The sequence below is a fragment of the Myotis daubentonii genome, chromosome 5 (assembly GCF_963259705.1).
Source record: "Myotis daubentonii chromosome 5, mMyoDau2.1, whole genome shotgun sequence".
NCBI lineage: Eukaryota > Metazoa > Chordata > Mammalia > Chiroptera > Vespertilionidae > Myotis > Myotis daubentonii.
This window is the reverse complement of record NC_081844.1, coordinates 84,881,720-84,903,005: the sequence shown is the minus strand read 5'-3', so window position 1 is coordinate 84,903,005 and position 21,286 is coordinate 84,881,720. Positions and strand designations below refer to the sequence as shown.

The following is a 21,286-nucleotide window of genomic DNA, read 5'->3' as shown; positions in this document are numbered from 1 at the left end:
GCACTGCAGTAAGGAAATAGCCACTTCCTTCATGCATTTATATAAAAATGACTTTTAACTCACTGTCTTTATGTCCTCTTGGTGCTAAATGAAAACTTTCTCAGAAGTTAAAACATCATTTTCAGAAGCAGAAGCTAAGAGACCAATCCAGTTGGTGACCCTCCTCTTCCTCACCACTTATCCTGTATATTTTCTGGCTTCACATCAGAAAGAGTCATCCTCCTGAGCTATGGGTATGCATTTATCACACTCTCTGTGAAGGGTTTTAAATGATTAGGTTTCTCTCTTTGTTCTGGCTGCTGAAAACTGAGCAGCAGACAGGTGGCCCACCGCAGGCAAGTATATGAAGGTGCCTGGGGAGCAGAGAGGAGGGGGGTTCTGTTTTGAACTCACTTTTGGCTCCACATTTATGCCTCTACTTTTGTTAACCCTGGAGCTCTTATATCTGATTCTTTTATTTTTAACCATTTGTATGCCATAAATGTCTACAGACGCAAGCAGCGGACCTTTATAAATTAAATTCAAAATATTATGGCAATTAACTGGTTAAATAAAAAGATTTCAAAATGCCCGTTGAAAAATTATCTTAGTTATACCTACTTTTAAAAACTTAGAAACTGCAGTTGTGGAAAACAGATAAATCAAAAGAAGGCGGCAAAAACAGCAGAGAGACAACATAAAGATAGCTGGGTAGGCACGGCTCTCCCCTCTCCCCGCCACCCCCAGAATGGGTTCATGCTTGGCAGGCTGTTTTAGAACCTGCACTTTTCACTTACTACATATAACCAAAACCTTGGGTGTCAATAAATATATTTCCACTGCATTTTTAGTGATCCAGAGTTTTTTACTGCATGAAAGTAGCGCTGTTGATTTAACCAAATTTTGAGACATTGGCCAGTTTCTGATTTTTAACCTTAACAACACCTTTCTGTAAACATCCTTATAACTCAACCTGACCCATGTCCTTATTTCCTCAAGATCCACTCCCAAAAATGTCACTTTATAGTCTCTGGTTATATTTTACACTAGAGGCTCAGTGAACAAAATTCGTGCACTGGGGGGGGGGGGGGGGGGGGAGGGGTGTCCCTCAGCCCAGCCTGCACCCTCTCCAATCTGGGACCCCTCGGGGGTCCCTCTCACAATCCAGGACTGCTGGCTCTCAACTGCTTGTCTGCCTGCCTGCCTGATTGTCCCTAACCACTTCTGCCTGCCAGCCTGATCAGCCCCCTAACCATTACCCTGCTGGCCTGATTGATGCCCAACTGCTCCCCTATGGGCCCGATTGACCCTAACTGCCCTCCCTGCAGGCCTGGTTGCCCCCAAAATGCCCTCCCCTGCAGGCCTGGTAGCCCCAACTGCCCTCCCCTGCAGACCTGGTCACCCCCAACTGCCCTCCCCTGCAGACCTGGTCACCCCCAACTGCCCTCCCCTGCAGACCTGGTCACCCCCAACTGCCCTCCCCTGCAGGCCATCTTGTGACCACATGGGGGCAGCCATTTTGTGTGAGGGTGTGGCAGTCAATTTGCATAATACCTCTTTATTATATAGGATTATCCTTGCAAACTGCCTTCTTTATTGAAGAAAGGTATAGTAGAAATAAGCAAACATTTTAAAATGTTAGTACATCTAATCTAATAAAAGAGAAACATGCAAATTGACCATACCTCCACTACACCACCAGCCACACCCACCACCAATCAGGAGTGAATATTCAAATTAACCCAACTAAGATGGCAGCGGCCACGGAGCTGGAGTGAGCAGGAGGCTTAGGTTGCCCACGGCGATGGAGGAAGCCAAGCTTCCCACCCGCCCTATCAGCCCTGAGCTCTGCTCAAGGCTACAAAGTTTCAATTATAGAAGATAAATAAATCCCAGATACCTGCTTCCAACCCGCGGCCATGGCCAGCCTGAAAACGGCCCTTAGCCCCTCACCCAGGCTGACCAGCCACCCTAGTGAGACCCCCACCCTGATCCAGGACACCCTTAAGGGCAAACCAGCCGGCCCCCACACGTGCACCAGGCCTCTATCCTATATAATAAAAGGGTAATATGCAAATTGACCCTAATAGCAAAACAACTGGGAATGATTGGTCACTATGACACATACTGACCACCAGGGGGCAGATGCTCAATGCAGGAGCTGCCCCCTGGTGGTCAGTGCACTCCCATAGGGGGAGCTCTGCTCAGCCACAAGCCAGGCTGATGGCTGCCAGTACAGCGGTGGTGGTGGGAGCCTCTCCCGCCTCCTCAGCAGCACTAAGGATGTCCGACTACAGCTTAGGCCTGCTCCCTGCTGGCAAGTGGACATCCCCCGAGGGCTCCCGGGCTGCCAGAGGGATGTCTGCCAGCTTCGGCCCGATCCCCCTGTGAGAGGGCACAGGCCGGGTTGAGGACCCCGCTCTCCCTGAGTGCATAAATTTTTGTGCACTGGGCCTCTACTATTAAAATAACTAAGTTGGATAAAAGACTTTTTGACTGGATACATAGGAGTACAGGCTTTTAAGGTTAATTTTTTTCTCTCCCTCTACTCAATGTTTTATAGCCTTTAAGAAGATGCCTATATTTCTCAACTGGCAAGAATTATGGCTCCTGCTTTAAGTGGCAGAACTTCTTCCAAACAAATAAAAAGGGCTGGTGGGTTGAGAGGCTGTAGAAAAAATAAGATGCACAACTTTGACAATGGCTCATATCAAGCCTAGTGGGAAGACAGTTATCAGCTTTTGTAAGGCACTCAACAGACCAATGCACTCAAAGCTCCAAACTGTTAGAACCAAGGAATCACCTTTGTGGCCACCTCAGAAGAAGGGGATGGAGACCATTGGGATGAAACAACTTCCCTGATCTCAAAACCCTGTTCCTCTGGACCCAGGAAAGGTCAATGTGTGATAGGCAGGGCTGACCACAGTGCCACTGAGGAGCCTAGGGGCCTGGACATTTCTTTCTGCCTACATGGTCCCCAGCAACAAGCTACCCAGAGTAGGTTCTTAACCCAGGGTCCATGGACATTAAGAGGTCCACTATGGAATTCAGGGTGTCTATGAACTGAGGAACACAATTACAGCTTTATTTTCACTAACTTCTAACTGAACATTAAGCATTTCCCTTCCATTACAATATAAGCAACAAATTACAGTAGATTTAGCAGTACCTGCAATTTGGTCAGAAGTCATAGATGTTTTCATAACATATTATAATTGTTATAGACACCTTGAAATATTTCTGAATGGAGCAACTTGTCAACCCACCACTTTAACTTATTTACAGTGTTAACAAAGAAACACGTATTATTGCAGCGCAACACATACTATTAGTACTTTAATAACTGAACTTCAGTAGTTGGTTTCCTTTTAATTCCAAGTATTTGATATGTATGCATTTAAAGCTTTCTCCAGATCAAAGACATCAATGACACCAAATTGGTTGAGAGTCTCTGCTTCAGGGCAACACAACTCATAGAAACCCACTGGCCATGGGACTTGGGGGTTCATGAGTCACTTAAAATCGGAAATTAGCAGGTAGCAGGTCTCAGGTCTGACACCTCCCCAGATGTGTGACCTTCACTGAGAATAATGCCATCTGCTGAACTACTTACCTCTGGTTTCCACAGCGTGGATGCATTTCCTGATTATGCTGAAGCCAATACTGTCCAACTGTGCAGCTGAAAGAGGAAGAGAACAGAGTTCAAGTTGCTGGCCATGCAAACCAACCTTGGGACAAGGCATGACCAACCCAAAATGACTCAGTTCCATGGTGTGGCCACATATCCTTTTAATTTTTCCCACAAAAGGCATGGGAATAATTTTTTTTAAGCTGTTATTCACTGAGAGCATACCACATGCTGGGTACAGGTCTAAGTATTTTGTGTATATTATCTCATTTAATTTTCACAGTAACTCTGCAAGGTTATCTAGTATCATCAATGTATAGTTGAATAAACTGTAGCATAAAGTGATGAGCGATACCAAAGGAATAACGAGGCATCCTTTAAATTGTTTGGTTAATATCAGGAGCTGGAGGACTGTTTGTTGGTCTCCTTCAAAAAGCATAAATGTTGGAGAAGTGATTGACATAGATTATTTCATTTTCTTCCCAGCAAGTCCTTTAGGCTGATCCTATCATTAGCCTCATATTACAGATGAAGAAACTGAGATTTGGCAAAAGCTAGGTATCTTGACCAAAGTTGCAGATCTAATATGTGGGAGACTCACCCCAAAACCCATATGACCAACTGCCTTAAATGTGACCCTGAGTTAAAGAGAGAAATAAACTGCTCAGGTTACTAGAAGGAGAAAAAAAACGACCCAGAAGAAAATTAAAACAGCTGAGAACAGAGAAGCCACCTGAGGCAGAAGAACTAAGGCAATAATAAGTAGAGTCAGCCTCTGTGTGCTCTGTATGGTAACTCAATAGGTGGTGACCGTGTTCTCCATCTGCTCCCAAACCCACTAATGTCACTCAGAAAACAGATGATCAACAGTTAGCAACGTTTTCCACAGCACAGAACTAATTCCCACCCTGACAACGAAGCTGGAAACCCACCAAAACTCATCCCCACACGCTGGTTACCCAGTAATAAGATGCGTGTGGTCATTTTTAAGAATGCGTTCATCTTTGACCTCCTTAGGATATCAGGACAAAACATTCTACAAAAGAATGTTCAGAATAGAGAGGGAAATGGCAGAAGGTAGGAAGGTGAGTATTTATAAATGATTTGTCATCATCCCAGGGCAAGAAATAAACTTGTACACTCTGAGCACTGAGAGAACTGGAACTCATCTTGGATCTAATCCAAATGGAATCTTTCTCCAATTCTTAATGTCTATGAGTAAACTTAGATCCAATGAAGATAAAAATCCTTTTTAAAAAAAATCACTGAGAAGTCTCCAAATCTAACTAGAAAGGAATGCTAATTTCCCAAAACTTCTCTTCCCAAAGGGAAATAGCTCTTGTTCTTACATGTATGCTTGGTGCTTAGTGGTACTTATTATAGACACACTTGGTCTCTAGGATAGTAAGTAAAGTACTAGAAAAGGAGGGAAAGAGTGCTTTTCTACCTGGAGACCAACTGGCATACAAAACCATTGCTCTTACATTCCCTTAAAGCTGTAAAAAGCCTACTAAGCCAATCCCTTGCTTTTTCTAGTATTAACCAAGTATTTACTTTGCAAACTGTGTTATATTGGGCTTTCTGACTGGAAGCTGGAAGCCAAATCAAAATTATTTTTCCAAGTGAAACGCAATTAACTCATGCCATGGACATTTCCTAAACTTAATAACAAATTATAATACACAGGCCAAATAACTATTGGAACCTTGGGGAAATTTTTTTAAAATAGCTTCATTGAAATATAATTCACATATCACAGAGTTCACCCACAATTTATTAATTTCTAGCATATTAATAAAGTTATCAATCACCACTATCTAATTCTATAACATTTTCATTGCCCCCTATAAAAAACTCATACACATTAGCAGTCACTCTCTATTTCCCTCTTATTCCTGCCCCTAGAAACCACTAATATATTTTCTGTCTCTAGATTTTCCTATTCTGTACATGTTATGTAACTGGAATCATACTATATGTGGTCTTCTGTGTCTAGCTTCTTTCATTTAGTATTATATTTTCAAGATTTGTCTCTGCTGTAACATCGATAGTTCATTCTTTTAATGACGAAACTAGAGGCCTGATGCATGAAATTTGTGCAAGGGCCTTGGCCCCAGCCCCTACCGCCAGGGGCCTCTGCTGCCTCTGCTGCAACAACCACCCAACACCCTGGCCAGGGCCCTCTGCCACTGTCTCCACCCCACTGTGGCTTTATCTGGAAGGAAGGACATCTGGAAGAATATCTGGTCTAATTAGCATATTATGCTTTTATTATTATAAATACTATTCTATTGTCTAGATCAGGGGTGGGCAAACTTTTTGACTCGAGGGCCACAATGGGTTCTTAAACTGGACCGGAGGGCCGGAACAAAAGCATGGATGGAGTGTTTGTGTGAACTAATATAAATTCAAAGTAAACATCATTACATAAAAGGGTATGGTCTTTTTTTTTTTAGTTTTATTCATTTCAAACGGGCCGGATCCGGCCCGCGGGCCGTAGTTTGCCCATGGCTGGTCTAGATAGACCACATTTCATGTATCCATTCATCAGCTGCTGCTTCCCCTTTGGGTTATTATGAATAAATGCTGCTAGGAACATCTGTGTACAAGTCTCTGTGTGGGCATACTTTCATTTCTCTTCAGTATATGCCTAGGAGTGAAATTGCTGGGTTGTATGGTGATTCTATGCTTAACTTTTTTGAGAAACTGCCAAACTGCTTTCTAAAGCACTGCACCATTTTACAATCCCACCGGCAATGAATGAGGGTTCCAATTTCTCCACCCCTTGCCAACATTTGTTATTGTCTTTTTTATTATAGCCATTCTAGTGGGTGTGAAAAGATACCTCATTGTGGCTTGACTTCATTTCCCTGATGACTAAGGATCCTGGGCATCCTTTCGGGTGCAGGGGAGGTTTTTCTTCCTTTTTTACAGTAGTTAGAACAGAGCCTGCTAGAATGTATTTGTCAGAGGGGAAATTACTTTTTATACTTAAGGAGGTTTCCAAAATGTTCATAACTGATTCAACAGTCAGTTGAAGCCTTTCAGTTCTTCCTTTGAGAGGTTCTTAAGAGGATCCTTGCATAGGGATGAGAGTCATAGAAGTCTGGGAGAGAACTGTCATTTTGCATAGTGTTCTGTGAGCAGCTAAGGCTGAGTCCAAACTTGGATGTTTTAAGAGTAGGTTTGTGAACATGGCATCGATGAACTTCTATTCAGAAAAATGATTATTTTACTTCCTTACCCCATGAACACTGACTAAAGTTTTGAAAATTAAAAATAACCTGGTAGCTGCCAGTGATGAGCCCAGTCGCAAGAAGATACGTACTCAAAAAGCCATCAGCACGAGTAGCTGAAGAAAAGACAGAGCAAGACAGAGCCTTACAGAGGCAAATTAGTCCCTGAGTCTTTTCATGTGGAACAGTAGGAAGCAAGATTCTTTCCTCGGTAAGTAACAGGTAATGGAAAAGAATACAATAGAACCTTCCAGTACATTGCCAAAAAATTAAATTCCACTAACCTACATTAACTACAATTACTTCTTTTGGAAATCGGCAAAGCAAGGCCCCCCGAAATCTGAGTAAATGTTCACCCTTTGATTTTCCCAGCATCAGAAGTTCTCCAATTTGTTCTAAATCAGCAAACTCCTTCTTTAAATAATCTTACACAGATGTTAAACATAAAGGCTTTACACATTATGCAGGTAATGTAGTATTCATTGGTATATATTAGTATATATTAGTATTCAATGTATATATTGCTTACATATTGCAAAGTCAAACATTAAGAGCTCTGTTGGCCTATAATGTTGCATAGTGCTGATAATTATTGCAGTTATAAACAAATAAAAATGTATTAAAAAATGGAATGCATGTCAAACCACTGTGCCCAACAAGAAACTCATGAAGTATAACTTTGCCACCATCGCTCTAGCTCTCTAAGCTGCTATAAGGTACATAACTGCCTGCGGCCCCACACTTCCCTGCATCTCTGTCTCTCCATCTGTGCCTATTACTCTCTCACAGGTTTGACTTCTACTCTCATCAACCTGTTTCCTGCTGACGTCATGATTAGGTTACAAATGATTAACAACTGCTTTATTTAACATGTCCTGAGTACCACTAATATGATAGGGACTACAGTGCATACATTAGCAGATCATTCATCCTGATCTCTGCCTAGCAGGTTCCTAATCTAAGTTAATTGAGATCTCCTACTCTGAAAATCGAGTTCCCACTAAAAGGTTTAGGACAGGATCACCGCCGAACAGTTGCTAATGACAGAAAAAGTCTGAGCGGCCTGACAGATGGAAGCGGTTCTTCTTAATCCCCTCAAGCAGGTGATTCAGCTCTTTCCCTGAGCCAAGGCTCAGGAAAGGTCAGGGATTTATTTGCAATTTCTGTATCCTTATAATCTCTAGAAATAATCTCTCATTAAATATCTACTAGGCTTGCATTATTCCCTTAATTTGACTTGCGATGAGTTGTTGCAGGAACTGTGACTCCTAGGCCCGCCTGACATCCACTGTCTTACGGTCAAGGCTTATCTTTCATCCTCAGAGTCAGCTCTGCTTAGGTTTACGCACAGGGCAGCCCAAACAGCTGCCATGTAATGACTATTCAGAGAGCTTGCACCAAATACCCAGGTTGACCCGCCAAGTTAGAAATGTGTCATCCTCTTAACTTTCATTTCAACTTTTGAAGCCTTGTTTCTTTGTATCCTTTTAAAGAAAGGAAAGGGCCCAGGTCACACAAACCTATTTTCCAAAGTTCTATGGAGAACATGAGAACCCTGGAGAGGTGGGCTGACCCTCAGTCAACAGGAGAGTCTTAGGGCACAAGTGGGAGGAGGATGCTGGCCAGACTACTGGGGTTTGTGCTATATATCTATCTAGGGCAGTGGTTCTCAACCTTCTGGCCCTTTAAATACAGTTCCTCAGGTTGTGACCCAACCATAAAATTATTTTCGTTGCTACTTCATAACTGTAATGTTGCTACTGTTATGAATCGTAATGTAAATATCTGATATGCAGGACGGTCATAGGTGACCCCTGTGAAAGGGTCGTTTGAGCACCAAAGGGGTCGTGACCCACAGGTTGAGAGCCACTGGTCTAGGGCAGTGGTCGGCAAACTGCGGCCCCTTGAGTGGATCTTCCACAAAATACCACATGCAGGCGCACACGTACAGTGCGATTGAAACTTTGTGGCCACACTCAAGGGTCCAAAGAGCCACATGTGGCTCAGGAGCCGCAGTTTGCCGACCACTGGTCTAGGGTAAGAACTCTGAGACTAGGCAGGGGTGGGCAAACTTTTTGACTCGAGGGCCACAATGGGTTCTTAAACTGGACCGGAGGGCTGGAACAAAAGCATGGATGGAGTGTTTGTGTGAACTAATACATGTTAACACTGCTGCTGGTGAAGGAGCGGAGGGGAGAGCAAGAGAACCCTCCACTCTTTCGGTTCCACGGGCCGGATAGAACAGCCGAACGGGCCAGATCCGGCCTGAGGGCCGTAGTTTGCCCACGGCTGGACTAGAGAGACAGGTTAAATCCAGAAAATGACTATTTTGCTGTTTACAAAAACTCAAATTATTTTCTTATCTAAAGGAAGGAGGTTGATGGGCCAGGTAGAGATGGCTTTTAGTATAAACACCACTGCCATGTTCTGCAGCTTCTAGCACCTCATGGTACCTCACTTGAGACACTTTTCCTGGTTCTTTACACCTTTAAAAAAATGAGGTGTGGCCCTGGCTGGTGTCTCAGTAGTTAGAGCATCGGCCCAAGCATCAGAGTGTCTTGTGTTCAATTCCCAGTTAAGGGCACGTACCTAGGTGGCAGGTTCCGTCCCCAGCCCCGGTCTAAGTGCCCTAGTGCAGGAGGCAACCAATCAATGTGTCTCTCTCACATTGATGTCTCTCTCTCTCTCTTCCCATCACCTCCTCCTCTTCCACTTCCTCCATCCCATCTCTCTCTCCTCCCTCCCTTCCACTCTCTCTAGAAATGAATGAAAAAAATGTCCTCAGGTGAGGATTAAAAAACAACAACAAAGAAATGTGTAGATGATGGTAGAGGGTGAGAACTACAATAAAACCGTGAGCATAACCCTTAGCACCCCCGTCTTTGTTACCTCTCATATCCAATGACCACCAAGACCCTCAATTTTATCTCTGGGTGTCTCTCAATTTTGTCTAGTTCTTTCCATCTTCACCACCACCACTCCAGTCCTGGCTTCCATCATCTGTTACCAGGATGGCTTCAATGACCTCCTGACTGGTTTCTTTACCTCTTGTCTGGCTTCCTCCAATCTGTCCTCCACATTGTAGCCCCCGTGATCTTGATACAATCAGACCACGGCACTTCCCTGTTTAAAATCTCTCTATGGCACCCCACTGCTCTTGGGAGGATAACCAAATCCTTAACATGACCCCCAGGACCTTTGTAGTCTAGCCACAGTCTGCCTCTCCAGCCTTGTCGATGCCTCGCCCCTAGATCTCAGCATCCCAACCTCACTGACTTTCGTCCAGAGCATCCAACTGGCCACACTTTCTCCCCAAGCTCTGAATTTCACCTGGAAGCCCCTTGACCCAAGTAACTCTGAATCCTCAGGTCTCCCCTAAGTATCAAGTCCTTAAAAAAAGCCTTCCTGACCTTTCTATCTAGGTTAATGCCCCCATCACACACTAGGATACAGCACCATCAACCTGTCCATCAAAGTATACAGCACAATTGCAAGCTTACACTAATTTGTATAATTCTACAAAAAAATATCTACCAAACAAGGTATGCATCCATGAAGGCGATGGTCCGTGTACATCTTTATTTTATTCGGTACTATATCTCTGTCTTTCACGGTTTACTACATTGCTGGACAGGAAGAAGAAGCATCCCATTTTTCATTTTGTGTAATTTTTCATTCTGGGTGCATGGACAGGCAAATGGTGACTGACTGTGGGGAGAGATGCTGAGGGGCAGTGTGGTGTAGTCAAAACGACCTTTCAGATTCCAACTGATATCAACCCTCTGAGAGTAGGTGAGTTATTGAAGTTTCTGACACTCAGCTTTTTCATCTTTTGTGTGGAAGCTATGGTTAAATAAAGAAATGAATGCCCTGATCTAACCATTTCCTTCCTTCCTTCCTTCCTTCCTTCCTTCCTTCCTTCCTTCCTTCCTTCCTTCCTGTATCAATAAAAAGAGGTACTACCACCGAGCAGTACAGCCCCAAAAATGAGTTCAAGAGAAAGGAAAAGCAAAAGCTGTGCAAGCCAAGACATGAGACAGAAGAGACAAAGCCAAGTTTAGGTTTTCCTGGAACTTTTAGAAATCCTCTGCTTGTTCATCAAGGCATGATCATCACCGAGTTGTATGTGGTGGCTTGAGCCTTGGGCTGGCAAGGGGTAAGGGGTAGGGGTTCCTCCTCGTCACAGTAACAGGGTGATCTAAATAGTTGGATGGCCCTAAAGGTTGAGGAAGGCCCTAGAAAACAAGGGCATTCTCCCCTAGAGCTTAGTCTACCCAACAGATCTCACTCTTCAGGTCCAGGAGCCCCTTTTCTGAAAACCGCTGACCTACTGTTGCCCTACCCCAACCCTCAGTACTCAGAACACCAAGAAATTAGGCAAGAAGTGGCCAAATCAAGTTTGAACAGAAGGGGGCTTTCCATACCATAGGCTGCCTGATGGACACATGGTCTGTGGACACACCCCAAAGTTACAGGCCCCCCCTGGGAATTCTAATAGACCTTCAGGAGACAAATCCTTTGCAAAGCAGAGATGCTCATCGACTGAATTAGTCTCAACACCAGTAGAATGGATTACCACTTTTCTGAAGCTGGTATTCAACAGGTTTTTCCCAGCCTGAAAATTTCCCCCAGAAAACTTATTCAATTTTTTTTTTATTAAAACAAAATTATTTTTAAATTTTTTATGGGAGAAATGGAATTTGCTGGAAGTGCTGCATATTTGCATAAAAACATGAGAACTGAGAGGTAAAGGTAGTTGCTGCCCTATAGTTAACAGGATGGATATGGGGGTGTCTAGAGTTACTGCGAGCAGGCCACCATTATATGGACGTTTTATGGACAGCTCCAGGGGCATGTTCTCACCACAGAAATTTGCTCAATTTCCCAATGTGATTTGCTCTTTAGAGTCTGGCCTGCCTTGCTCCTTCTGAATTTAATCAATTTCAGTGCCATTAAAAGCCATGAAGAAAAACACCCACATGGAAATAAATATGAAATCCACCTGGAGAACAGATTTCCAATTGGCTCACACACTCAGAGTGCACATTCTCAATTATGTGGAACCCCAGAGTTGCTAGGACTCCCTGACCAGGGCCCCTAGGAAACTGTACTGAGCCTTCAGAAATTTCCAGTGGGGCCCAGGAAAGTTGGCCGATTGGTTCTGCATTGTCCCGGTGTAAATTCTCTATTTTGGGGATTCCCCATAGCTGACTTTTAATCCTGGATCAGCTCCCCAAGACCCTATGCTCGATCCAACTCCAATGCCTACTACATACTGTGCTCTCAGACCAGTATGTATTCGGGGGATATGAACTCACATTACTATTAACTGAAATCACACAGACACAAATGATATGTCTTGGAAAGAGAACAATAAGCTTTAAGAACAGGCAGGATCAGATAGAATCCTATCTTTGCTATTCTCGGACTGGGTGTGATCTTAGGCAAGGTGCTTCACCTCCCAGAGACTCCCTTCCTCACCTGTATAGTGGGGATAACACATCTAGGCGTTGCAAGGATCAAATGAAATATACAGCAACTGTGACTTATTTGGTATTTAATAAATGGCCATTGCCAGTATTACCAATATGTTATTACTTCCTAATACTTGAGTCGAACTGTCCAGTTGATAAAATACCTGTCATACTCAAATCCATGTTATCCTTACAATAATCCCAGGGAGTAAATATTGTTACCATTCTTACTAATAACTTCTTGCTGTGTTTCTACACTAATAAGTATAATGAAGGATAATACATTACCATTTATTGAATAAATTATAGCTTATTTGATTTTCCCAATATATCTGTTAGGTTTGGATAATGAGAAAAGCCAGGCCCATGATGTTAAGTGGTAACAACAATGATAACTCACTAAGCAGACTGTGCTGCTCTGGGCTAAGCACTTAAATGCATCCTACTCTTCTCCCCCTCCCAATTTTGTAGGCAGGAAACCTCACCTCCAACAAGGTTAAGGAACTTCTGCAAGATGATGGCATTAGAGAGTTGTGGAACCAGGATTCTAGCTCCTGCTGACTTCTTAGCTCATCCTCTTCTACTTCCTTACTCTTCTGCCAAAATTCAGATGGCTGCTCAGTAAAGGACAGGGGCTGGGGATCACATTTTCTAGATTCTGCACTTTCTACTCCAGTAGCAGTCCGCAAATCCAGCAGACCAGAGAGGAGGGGGCATGCTTATTGCACATCACATTCTGGGTGTCCTCCCAGGTGTCATGCTTCAGTAAGTGTGAGAATCACACTTCAGGTAGCACTGTACTATATACAAAGCAATTCAAATGGTATCACTGCAGATGAACGGTAATGACTGATGACTGTTAATCAGTTGCTAATATCTATATCACATTCTCCATCTAATAACAATTCAACCAGTGCTATTATCTCATTATGTAATGTCGGCTTGTGCCACTGGTTCCAAGTGGTTCACAAAGAAATATTTATAATAGTTGTACACTTACTTTAATGAATATTGGAAACTTACTGGATTATCACACATAGCATGATATATTTCTTTTAAAATAAATTTAGGCTTAAAAAGGGTGAATTGATATAAAGAAAAATAGTAAATAAATAATAATACAGGTGGTATATGTAAAAAATTCATAAAGATGATACATAAATAAAACATTTGGGAGCTCCTGTCCTAACTTGTTCCAGACCAGGCACTACATTCAACCTGGATGAGAAGATAAGGTACGAGGGTACTACTAGCAAGCTGTCCTATTTCAATGCAGACACCCTTAACTCCCTGCTTTCTCAACATCCCGCATCCAATCCACTAGTCAGTCCCATCAGTAATAACTTAAAAACACATCTAGAATCCAACTACTTCTCACCACCTCCATTGCTGATACTTTGATCCAAGCCACCATCACCTTTTGCTTGGACTGTTACAATAAATAGCCTCTCAACTGTTTTGACTTTTGCCCCCAACAGTTTATTCTCTACCAGCAGCCAGAGTCATCTTTTAAAAATATACATTGGCTCATGTCACTTGCCTGATCACAACTCTCTAGGGACTTCTCATGACATTCAGAGCACAATCTTACCCTTGACCATGGCCTCACAGGGTCTAGTCCTAGCCTACCTGACCACTGTCCCTCTGGCTTTCTCCAATCCAGTCATAATGGTCCTCTCTGATATTTCTATAACACAGCTAGTTCATTCCCTCCACCTCAGGGCCTTTGCACATCCTGGTCCCTGTACTAGCAATGCTCATCTGCCAATTCCTGACATGCCTCCTTCCCCCTCCCTTTGATTTCTCCTCAAATGTCACCTCTTCAGGGAGGCCTTCTCTGCTCCAGCTAGTCCTTCCCTCTCACTCTCTATCCCTTTGCTCTTCATTCTTCATTGCACTTTTCTCCACCTGAAAGTATAACCTTTGTTTACATGCTTACTGCTTGTTGTCAGTTTTTCTCAATAGTATAACTCCATGACAGCAGGGACTTTATTTGCCTTGTTCATTACTGTAGTTTCAATAAATATTTCCTGAATGAAGGAACAAATACAATCTACATTTTCACCAGCTGAGACACGAGAAACCAATAGGTAACGAAGTCCCCACACTCCAGGAGCCTTGGATGGGGAGCAGCTGGCTGCACAGGGCCCTGCGGTGAGAAGCACAAGACAAACAGGACTGGCAGGGATCTCATTCATCCCCGGGCCTCTAAGCATGAACACTGCCAATCAAATTTTCTTCCCTAGCCTACCACATACACAGGCACTTATCTTCTTTTTCCACAGACACACACAGAGAAAAATAAGCCGAGAGGGACACAGAGTAGACAAAGTAAAATAGGTAGCAGGAAAGGAGATGAAATCCCTGCTGGGCCTGGAACAAACCTGCCAGCACTCAGCCTGAGTCAAGGGAGGCTCTAGGACAGCTGTAAAGTGTTACGGTTCTTGGCAATACGCAGGCAGCCAGAGTGGCAGTGTCTGGGTTATTGCGCAGTACAGGCTGAGGGCTGCAGATCAGCTTGCAGGGTATGGAGTGTGTCCTTGTGGGCTTTTACACCTGCAGCCTCCCAGTTCACCTTAAAATTCTGAATCAGGGCAGCTGGGAAAGAGCAATACTTAATGCCCACCACGGTAACGCCAAAGAGCATCATCAGGACCATTTGTCTCCCGAACTGGGATCTGGACATCACGAGAATAAATTACAGTCCAATGGCCTCAATTCCTTTCTGCCTTGAGGCCTGGGTGGCTGTGCTCTGATTTCTCAACCAAAAAGAGAACTCCAGCTTTCTGAGAGTGGGAGAGTGTCAAGCTGAGAACCAATTGCCTCTGACCATCTAGGTCTCTTTCCTGCCTTCACCCTCCTGTCCCCTCACCTGACCTAGGAATGGTTTAAATATTTTTTTGGTCACAACAAACACCGAGGCAGCAAAGGGCAAGGGAAAGAGAGGACATTCAAGATCAGAGGCCTAACATTGGCACCTGGAGTCCCCATTGAGTGGCTGTGTGACACAGGCATCCTTCGCCTCTGAGCTCTGCAACCCTTCGCCTTGTGGATAAGATCAGGCCTTGTGAGAATCAAATAAGGAGATGTCTGTGAAGGTACGCCAAGGAACGCTACAGAGACTGCCCCGTGTCATGATTCTATATAAACAGCCTCTGGTTTTGGACAATGTCATTGACAATAATAATAGTAGAGGACAACATTTAATGATTGCCTAGAATACCAGACCCCTGAACTAAAGATTCCCTTCCTAATCCCATTAAATCCTCTCAATAAACCAATGACATAGGTGCTAAAGCTATCCTCATTTTACAGATAAACTGAGGCCTGGCGAAATTAAGTTCCCAAGGCCACACACTCAGTAAGTTGTGAGCCTGGGAACCCACCCCTGGTGTGTAATAACAAACACCACTCAACACTGTCCGCACTGTGGGCAGCAGCACGGGTCCACCTCTGCTGAATCTGCATGCTGAATGTGAGCTGAATCTGCATGCAGAATGTGAACACACTGATTAGGGTGGGAAGGCATGATCTTAAGTAACCGCACACTTGCACTCAGAATGAAGCCCATTTTTTTCATCTGTAAATGGGTCAACAATGCTACCTACCTTATAAGGATCAAATGACATAATGTATGTCAAATGCTGAGCACATTGCCCAGTACATAGTCTGTGCTCAATAGACATTAATGCAGAGCCTGCCCCTGGTGGCATTGGGGGAAATCTTTCTGTCTCTGCCTTGAGAACCTTTGCACTGAGCTTTCGGAGTTAAAGATGCAGCCAGGGACCTGCTCACTGTTGCTTGGCTGAAGCCCAGACTGGGGTTGCCAAGGGGCAGCTCACACCTGCCAGGCTGTCGGGACAGAGCCCACACTGCCAAGGGAAAGGGGAATATTAGGCCACAGCACAGTCACACATTGGCTGCATCTGTCAGTCTAAAGTTGGCTCAGAGAGAGGATGGATTTGTGAAGTGTCATTTAGAACAAGCAGCAAGGCTTCTGATTGTCCAAGCGAGTCCAAAGAGCACCACTGCCAGTCATACTATTGGGGCTGGAAACCCCAATAATAAAATCTCTGAGAAAACAACCTGCTCCATCATCTTCCTCTCTCGCTAGCCTCAACCCCTCAGTTGGGGCTGTTCTCGAGTTGGGTATTACTGTTCAACTAAATGTAATTTGAGCTCAATGTGAGCCACAGAAACTGTGTTGCACACATAAGTCACAATGAAAAGCGAGGTGCAGAAAGTCAGCACTTAGGTCTCGCCTGACGATGGATGGCTCAGGCGGTGCAAGTGGTGGCCACAGGAGCCGGCCATGCAACAGAGGGAGGGGAAAGGAGAAAGGAAAGGGCCAAGGGGGGAGCGGGACAACTGGGAGGGTGTGCAAGCAGGGCAGGGAGTGAGCGCCTGTCTTCTCTCAGCCCAGGCCTGGCGGCCAGGATGGAAAGCTGGAGGGGAAGGCGCCCTCAGCTGACTGCCTCGTGGGCCAGCACACAGGAGGCCAGGTTGCCATGCCCATCGTGCCATCCATCCTTCTCAGGTTTAAAAGGGGAAATGTTCTATTTATAAGCCACCGACCAGCGGAGACCTGGCAGCCACGGATGGCTCTGATCCCACAGGCATTCTGGTTACCAGCGACGGCCTCCTCCTGCCTCTCAGCTGTGGCCGTTCTAACAGCAAAAGGCCGAAGGTTGACTGGAAACAAAAGGGAAAAGAAAATCCTCTTTTTTGGTCCTCTGCTGCTTTCATGAGACTGTTGGGTTTTTAGAACCTTTGAAAGGACACAGTGACCCATGCAATTCCATCGTGCCTTTCCCTGCAATCTCCAAGATGGATTATCTTTTTCTGTTTTACAGATCAAGGGAAGCTGAGGCACAGAGATGAAGAGAATGTACACATGAGAGGCGGGGCAGCGAGCGCACAGAGCTCCCTGTCTCCTCTCCTGGTCCTCCATCTCGTGCGCATCCTCATGAAACCAGAAAACCTTGATAGAACACCACTGGGAGTTTGATCTGGCTGAGGGCCAAAAGAGTGGTGAGCACATGTAACAGAAACAACATGTAAAGACGCTTTGGTTGAGCTGCCGAATGCCTGCGGGAGGGCAGAGGGCCATGTCACAGTTCTGCACCAGGGAAGCTGGAAAGTCACTGAAACATGTGACTTTCCCAGGGTCGGGCCTGGTGTGTGAGGAGCCACTGATGGTTCAAATGACGAGGCTCAACCGCAAAGAGCCGGGTGGGTTAGGTGTTGGAGGCTGATGACAAAACTCCTTCCAGCCCCTGTGGGTTGGCTACATGATGACAGGATGGTAGAACAGCGCCAAGATCTCACGCTTATTGAGAAAGGGAGGGAGAGTGGGTGACTTGGGCCATCAGGCAGACTCTGGTTTGACCATCAGCCCCACTGCTTCTCGACTGTGCTACCTGAAACTCTAAGCCTGTTTGCACAATTGTAAACTCAGCTGTGAACAGCATTTCTGCAAAATAGCAACCATTCACATACGACTTTCATGCTTCCTGCCATAACTTCCTGCCATCGTAAAATAATTTTTAAACATGTATCCTTGTGTTAAGCTAAGGTTTAAAAAACTATAGTCTGCGGGCCAAATTCACCATTGCCTGGCTTGTAAATAAAGTTTTACTAATAAATACCACACTCATTTGTTGCCATGTTGTCTATGCCTGCTTTCATGCTACAACAGTAGAGTTCAAAATCACTGCTCTTAACTGAAAAAGCTGACCCCTGTGCTAAACAATAGCTGCCAATCAGTGAGCTTTCTCTTCTCATGTGAGGGACTAACTGGCACGGCCAGACAGTGAGAAGGGCAAGAACCAATAGGAACTAGGCACTTACTAGCTAACATGTCAGATACTGTGCTGAACTTTAATCCTCACAACATTTTACAGAAAAGGAAATGGAAGCATAGGGAGGTCCGCTCTGATCGAGGCTTCCACAGCCAGTGTGTCAGCACGCTAATCCACACCATGTACACAGGACCCTCCATAGAAGCAGCTCTCTCCCGTCCACATGGCAGGAACCACCCACAGGAAATTATCTGTGATACGTAAAAATGAGCAACAAGGATGCTCAGGCTGCTGTTACTCATGATGTCAAAAGTCTGGAAAGGACATTCAAGTTCAATGATAGCAACTGGTTCAACAAACTGGGATATAATTCTATAACAGAATAATAAACAACCATTACAAATGGTATTTATAAATAATTTTTCAGACATCAAGATGCCTGGAAACAAGCATATTCAGTATAATGCCAATTAAGTCAAAATACATATTGACATTGACAAAATACATATAAGACATAAAGAAAGGCAAGAAGGAAGCATTTCTGGGGGTGGTATTATAGATGATTTTCATTGTTTTTTTGAGAATCACTGCTATATTTCCTTCATATTTTACAATGACTTCGTATTATTTTTATAGGAAGTGAAAATACATGTTTTTCAACTTGCTTAGAAGTGAAGTTTAGAGTCAATGTCTACATCCTATGTGACTAAACCCTAACTCCAACTTGTCATTCTTTCTCCAGTCACTGCTCTTCCACCACATCCCAGTATGAATGACAACTTGACAAAGTACAGTGGGTTCTTGAGCATTGTACAAATACAAAGGATTCTTGTGAGAGTACTACATTAAAAACAGACTGGGAATAAAGGGACTACGACTTGGAAGCACAGAGGAAATGTTATATTTCTTTTTTCTGGGAGGCAGGCAGCTGGGAAGTTTCCATTTTTTAAGTCTCTCTAGCCTAGCTGGAAGCCTATCTCAAACCAATCAGCTGTGGGCATTTTGTCTGTGCACTGGTTACATCCGTAGACATCAGAATGTCACCCACACCTACACATTTGTCTATTGTCTCCCAGTGGTCTGAGCTTCAACAGCAGAGGATATACTCGTTAAAGAAAGATGCAGATTCTACTTGTGAATGCCCTTTACCCCTCAGTGCTCAGGTCTCCTAGGACCACAGGCCCTTTAAGAGCTCTGATAGGTTTTGATCAAATGAAGAGCTACAGGAAAGCTGAACTCCTGCAGTTAAATCTAGTAAAGCTTCAGGGAGGAGCAACCAGGAAAAGGTAAAACAAGAGGGGGAAGCAGAGTAAGCCACTGCGATGTCCCCTTGGAAAGCCAGACAGTCAGGGTCGAGCTGGGTCCTGAGGTGCATGAGATGGCATGTCCCTTTGAATGTAATCCGATTAAACTCGGGAATTCGAGTTAACACGCACATTAAGAGAAGTGGCACTATGAAATCAAGATTAGGAGATGAAGCCCTCTCTGTCTCCATCTGTCAGCCTTCAGCCTTCAAACAGCTGGAGGAACAACAGGACGGCAGCACTTCTGTAAACAAGCTAATCTTTTTAAAGCTAACAGGCAGTGGCATTCTCATTTAAAATGTCAAACTTGGAAAAGACGAACTCACACTAGAAAAGCCTATCTTTCCCTTGCTCTTGCCCTGCAAAAGTTGTTGGCTTTCTAACTATTCCTCAGGTGGGAGCACAGGCCAACAGCCGCCTGGGCTGAGGACAGGCCATTTCCTGGCTTTTCTTCCTGCTTCTGACCTGAGCTCAATTCAAAGGAAAGTAAACCAATTCTCATAACTGTAGCCAAAGGCAGGGCAAGCAACAGGACATGTAGACTCAGCAGATATACATGAAGATGGCAAAGGCAGCCACAGGGGTGGGGCAGGAGGAGGGGTTCTTGCCTAATGCAGAGTCCCATTGTTTGTAATAAGAAAGGGGGCAAATCAGTGCAAGGTATCAGCTGTCCAGATTATTGACACTGTAAGATCACTCCCTCAGTAAAGGAGCCTAGGGAGCAATAAACCCTACTTCCTCTCTATTCCCTTACGCCCATCTTTTCCCTTCCCTTCTCTACAGGTAAGAATGTGGCCAAGAGAGAAAACTCAGCGTCATTGGTGTATATTCCTGATACTCTAGGAACAAACCCAGGAAAGGATCCCTGATGTCTGCAGGATCCACGGGGTGAAAGGTCCTTAAGATTGGCAAAAATAGCAGAGTGGTTTCTGAATTTAGTATTTAGAGATTAACCAAACCAAAAATGCACAAGATCTGTAGGCAGAGAACTAAAACTCTAATAAATGACGAAGGTGGTCTAAATAAATGGAAAGCATTCCAAGCTCTTAGAGGAGATAAGTTAATATGATGAAAGTGTTGATATCCCCAAATCAATCAATACCGTTCAATGAAATACCAATGAAAATTTTAAGTTTCTGAGGAACTTATCACACATATACCAGAATTTATATAGAAGGATAAAGTTCCACAAGTAGCTGAGACAACCCTTAAATGGAGAGTAAAGACAGAAGACTTAAACTACCAGATATGAAGACCAGCCTCAGAGCCATCATATTAAAACCAGAGAGGTCTGAGCACAAGAACAAATAAACCAAGGAGATAAAGAGCTGAGAGACAGAGCTCAGATATGCAAACCTAATGTACAAGAAAGCTGGCACCAGAGGTCAAAGGGGGAAAGAATGGAGTTTCATAGATGTTGGTGGAAAAAGTGACTCCTCATATGAACAAAACAAAGCTGGATCTTCATGAAACATTAATATGATGGTAGATATCAGATTAGAAGCCCAAATGTGAAAGATAAAATCATGAAGCCAATAAAAGAAAATGTAGGTGTACATCTTGGTGACATGGGTCAGGAAGGCCTTCTTTAAAACACAACTTGAAAATCATAAACCAGAATGCAAGAAAAGAAGATGAATTTGAATATTAAAAGAGCAAGGCTTTATACTCAAGGGAGGATATCACATATAATATTAACAGATGGATGACAAGATAGGAAGAAATATTTAAAATGTCTATACCTAACAAGGGATTGATATCTAGAATACAGAAAGAACTTCACATATCAATAAGAAAAATTGGTACCTGCCATATAAAATGGGCAAAGAACATAACTAGGCAAAAAAACACAAAAAAAAACCAA

General features: G+C 43.9%; 1 protein-coding gene and 1 long non-coding RNA gene across 8 annotated transcripts in view; one reads left to right on the top strand and one right to left on the bottom strand.

The window, feature by feature from the left end:
- LOC132235798 (uncharacterized) overlaps positions 1–21,286 on the top strand; it is a 458,887-nt gene that overhangs the window by 40,127 nt on the left and 397,474 nt on the right. The window lies entirely within an intron of this gene.
- The window catches only part of ARHGAP26 (Rho GTPase activating protein 26), a 426,945-nt gene that overhangs the window by 183,245 nt on the left and 222,414 nt on the right, over positions 1–21,286 (bottom strand). For all 7 annotated transcript variants that reach the window (XR_009453085.1, XM_059698750.1, XM_059698747.1 and 4 more), the window contains exon 13: positions 3,593–3,658. Coding sequence is in view for 6 of the 7 variants with exons in the window: in XM_059698750.1 (XP_059554733.1) it covers positions 3,593–3,658 (66 nt within the window). In the remaining variant the exon portion in view is untranslated. The remainder of the gene's footprint in view (positions 1–3,592; positions 3,659–21,286) is intronic.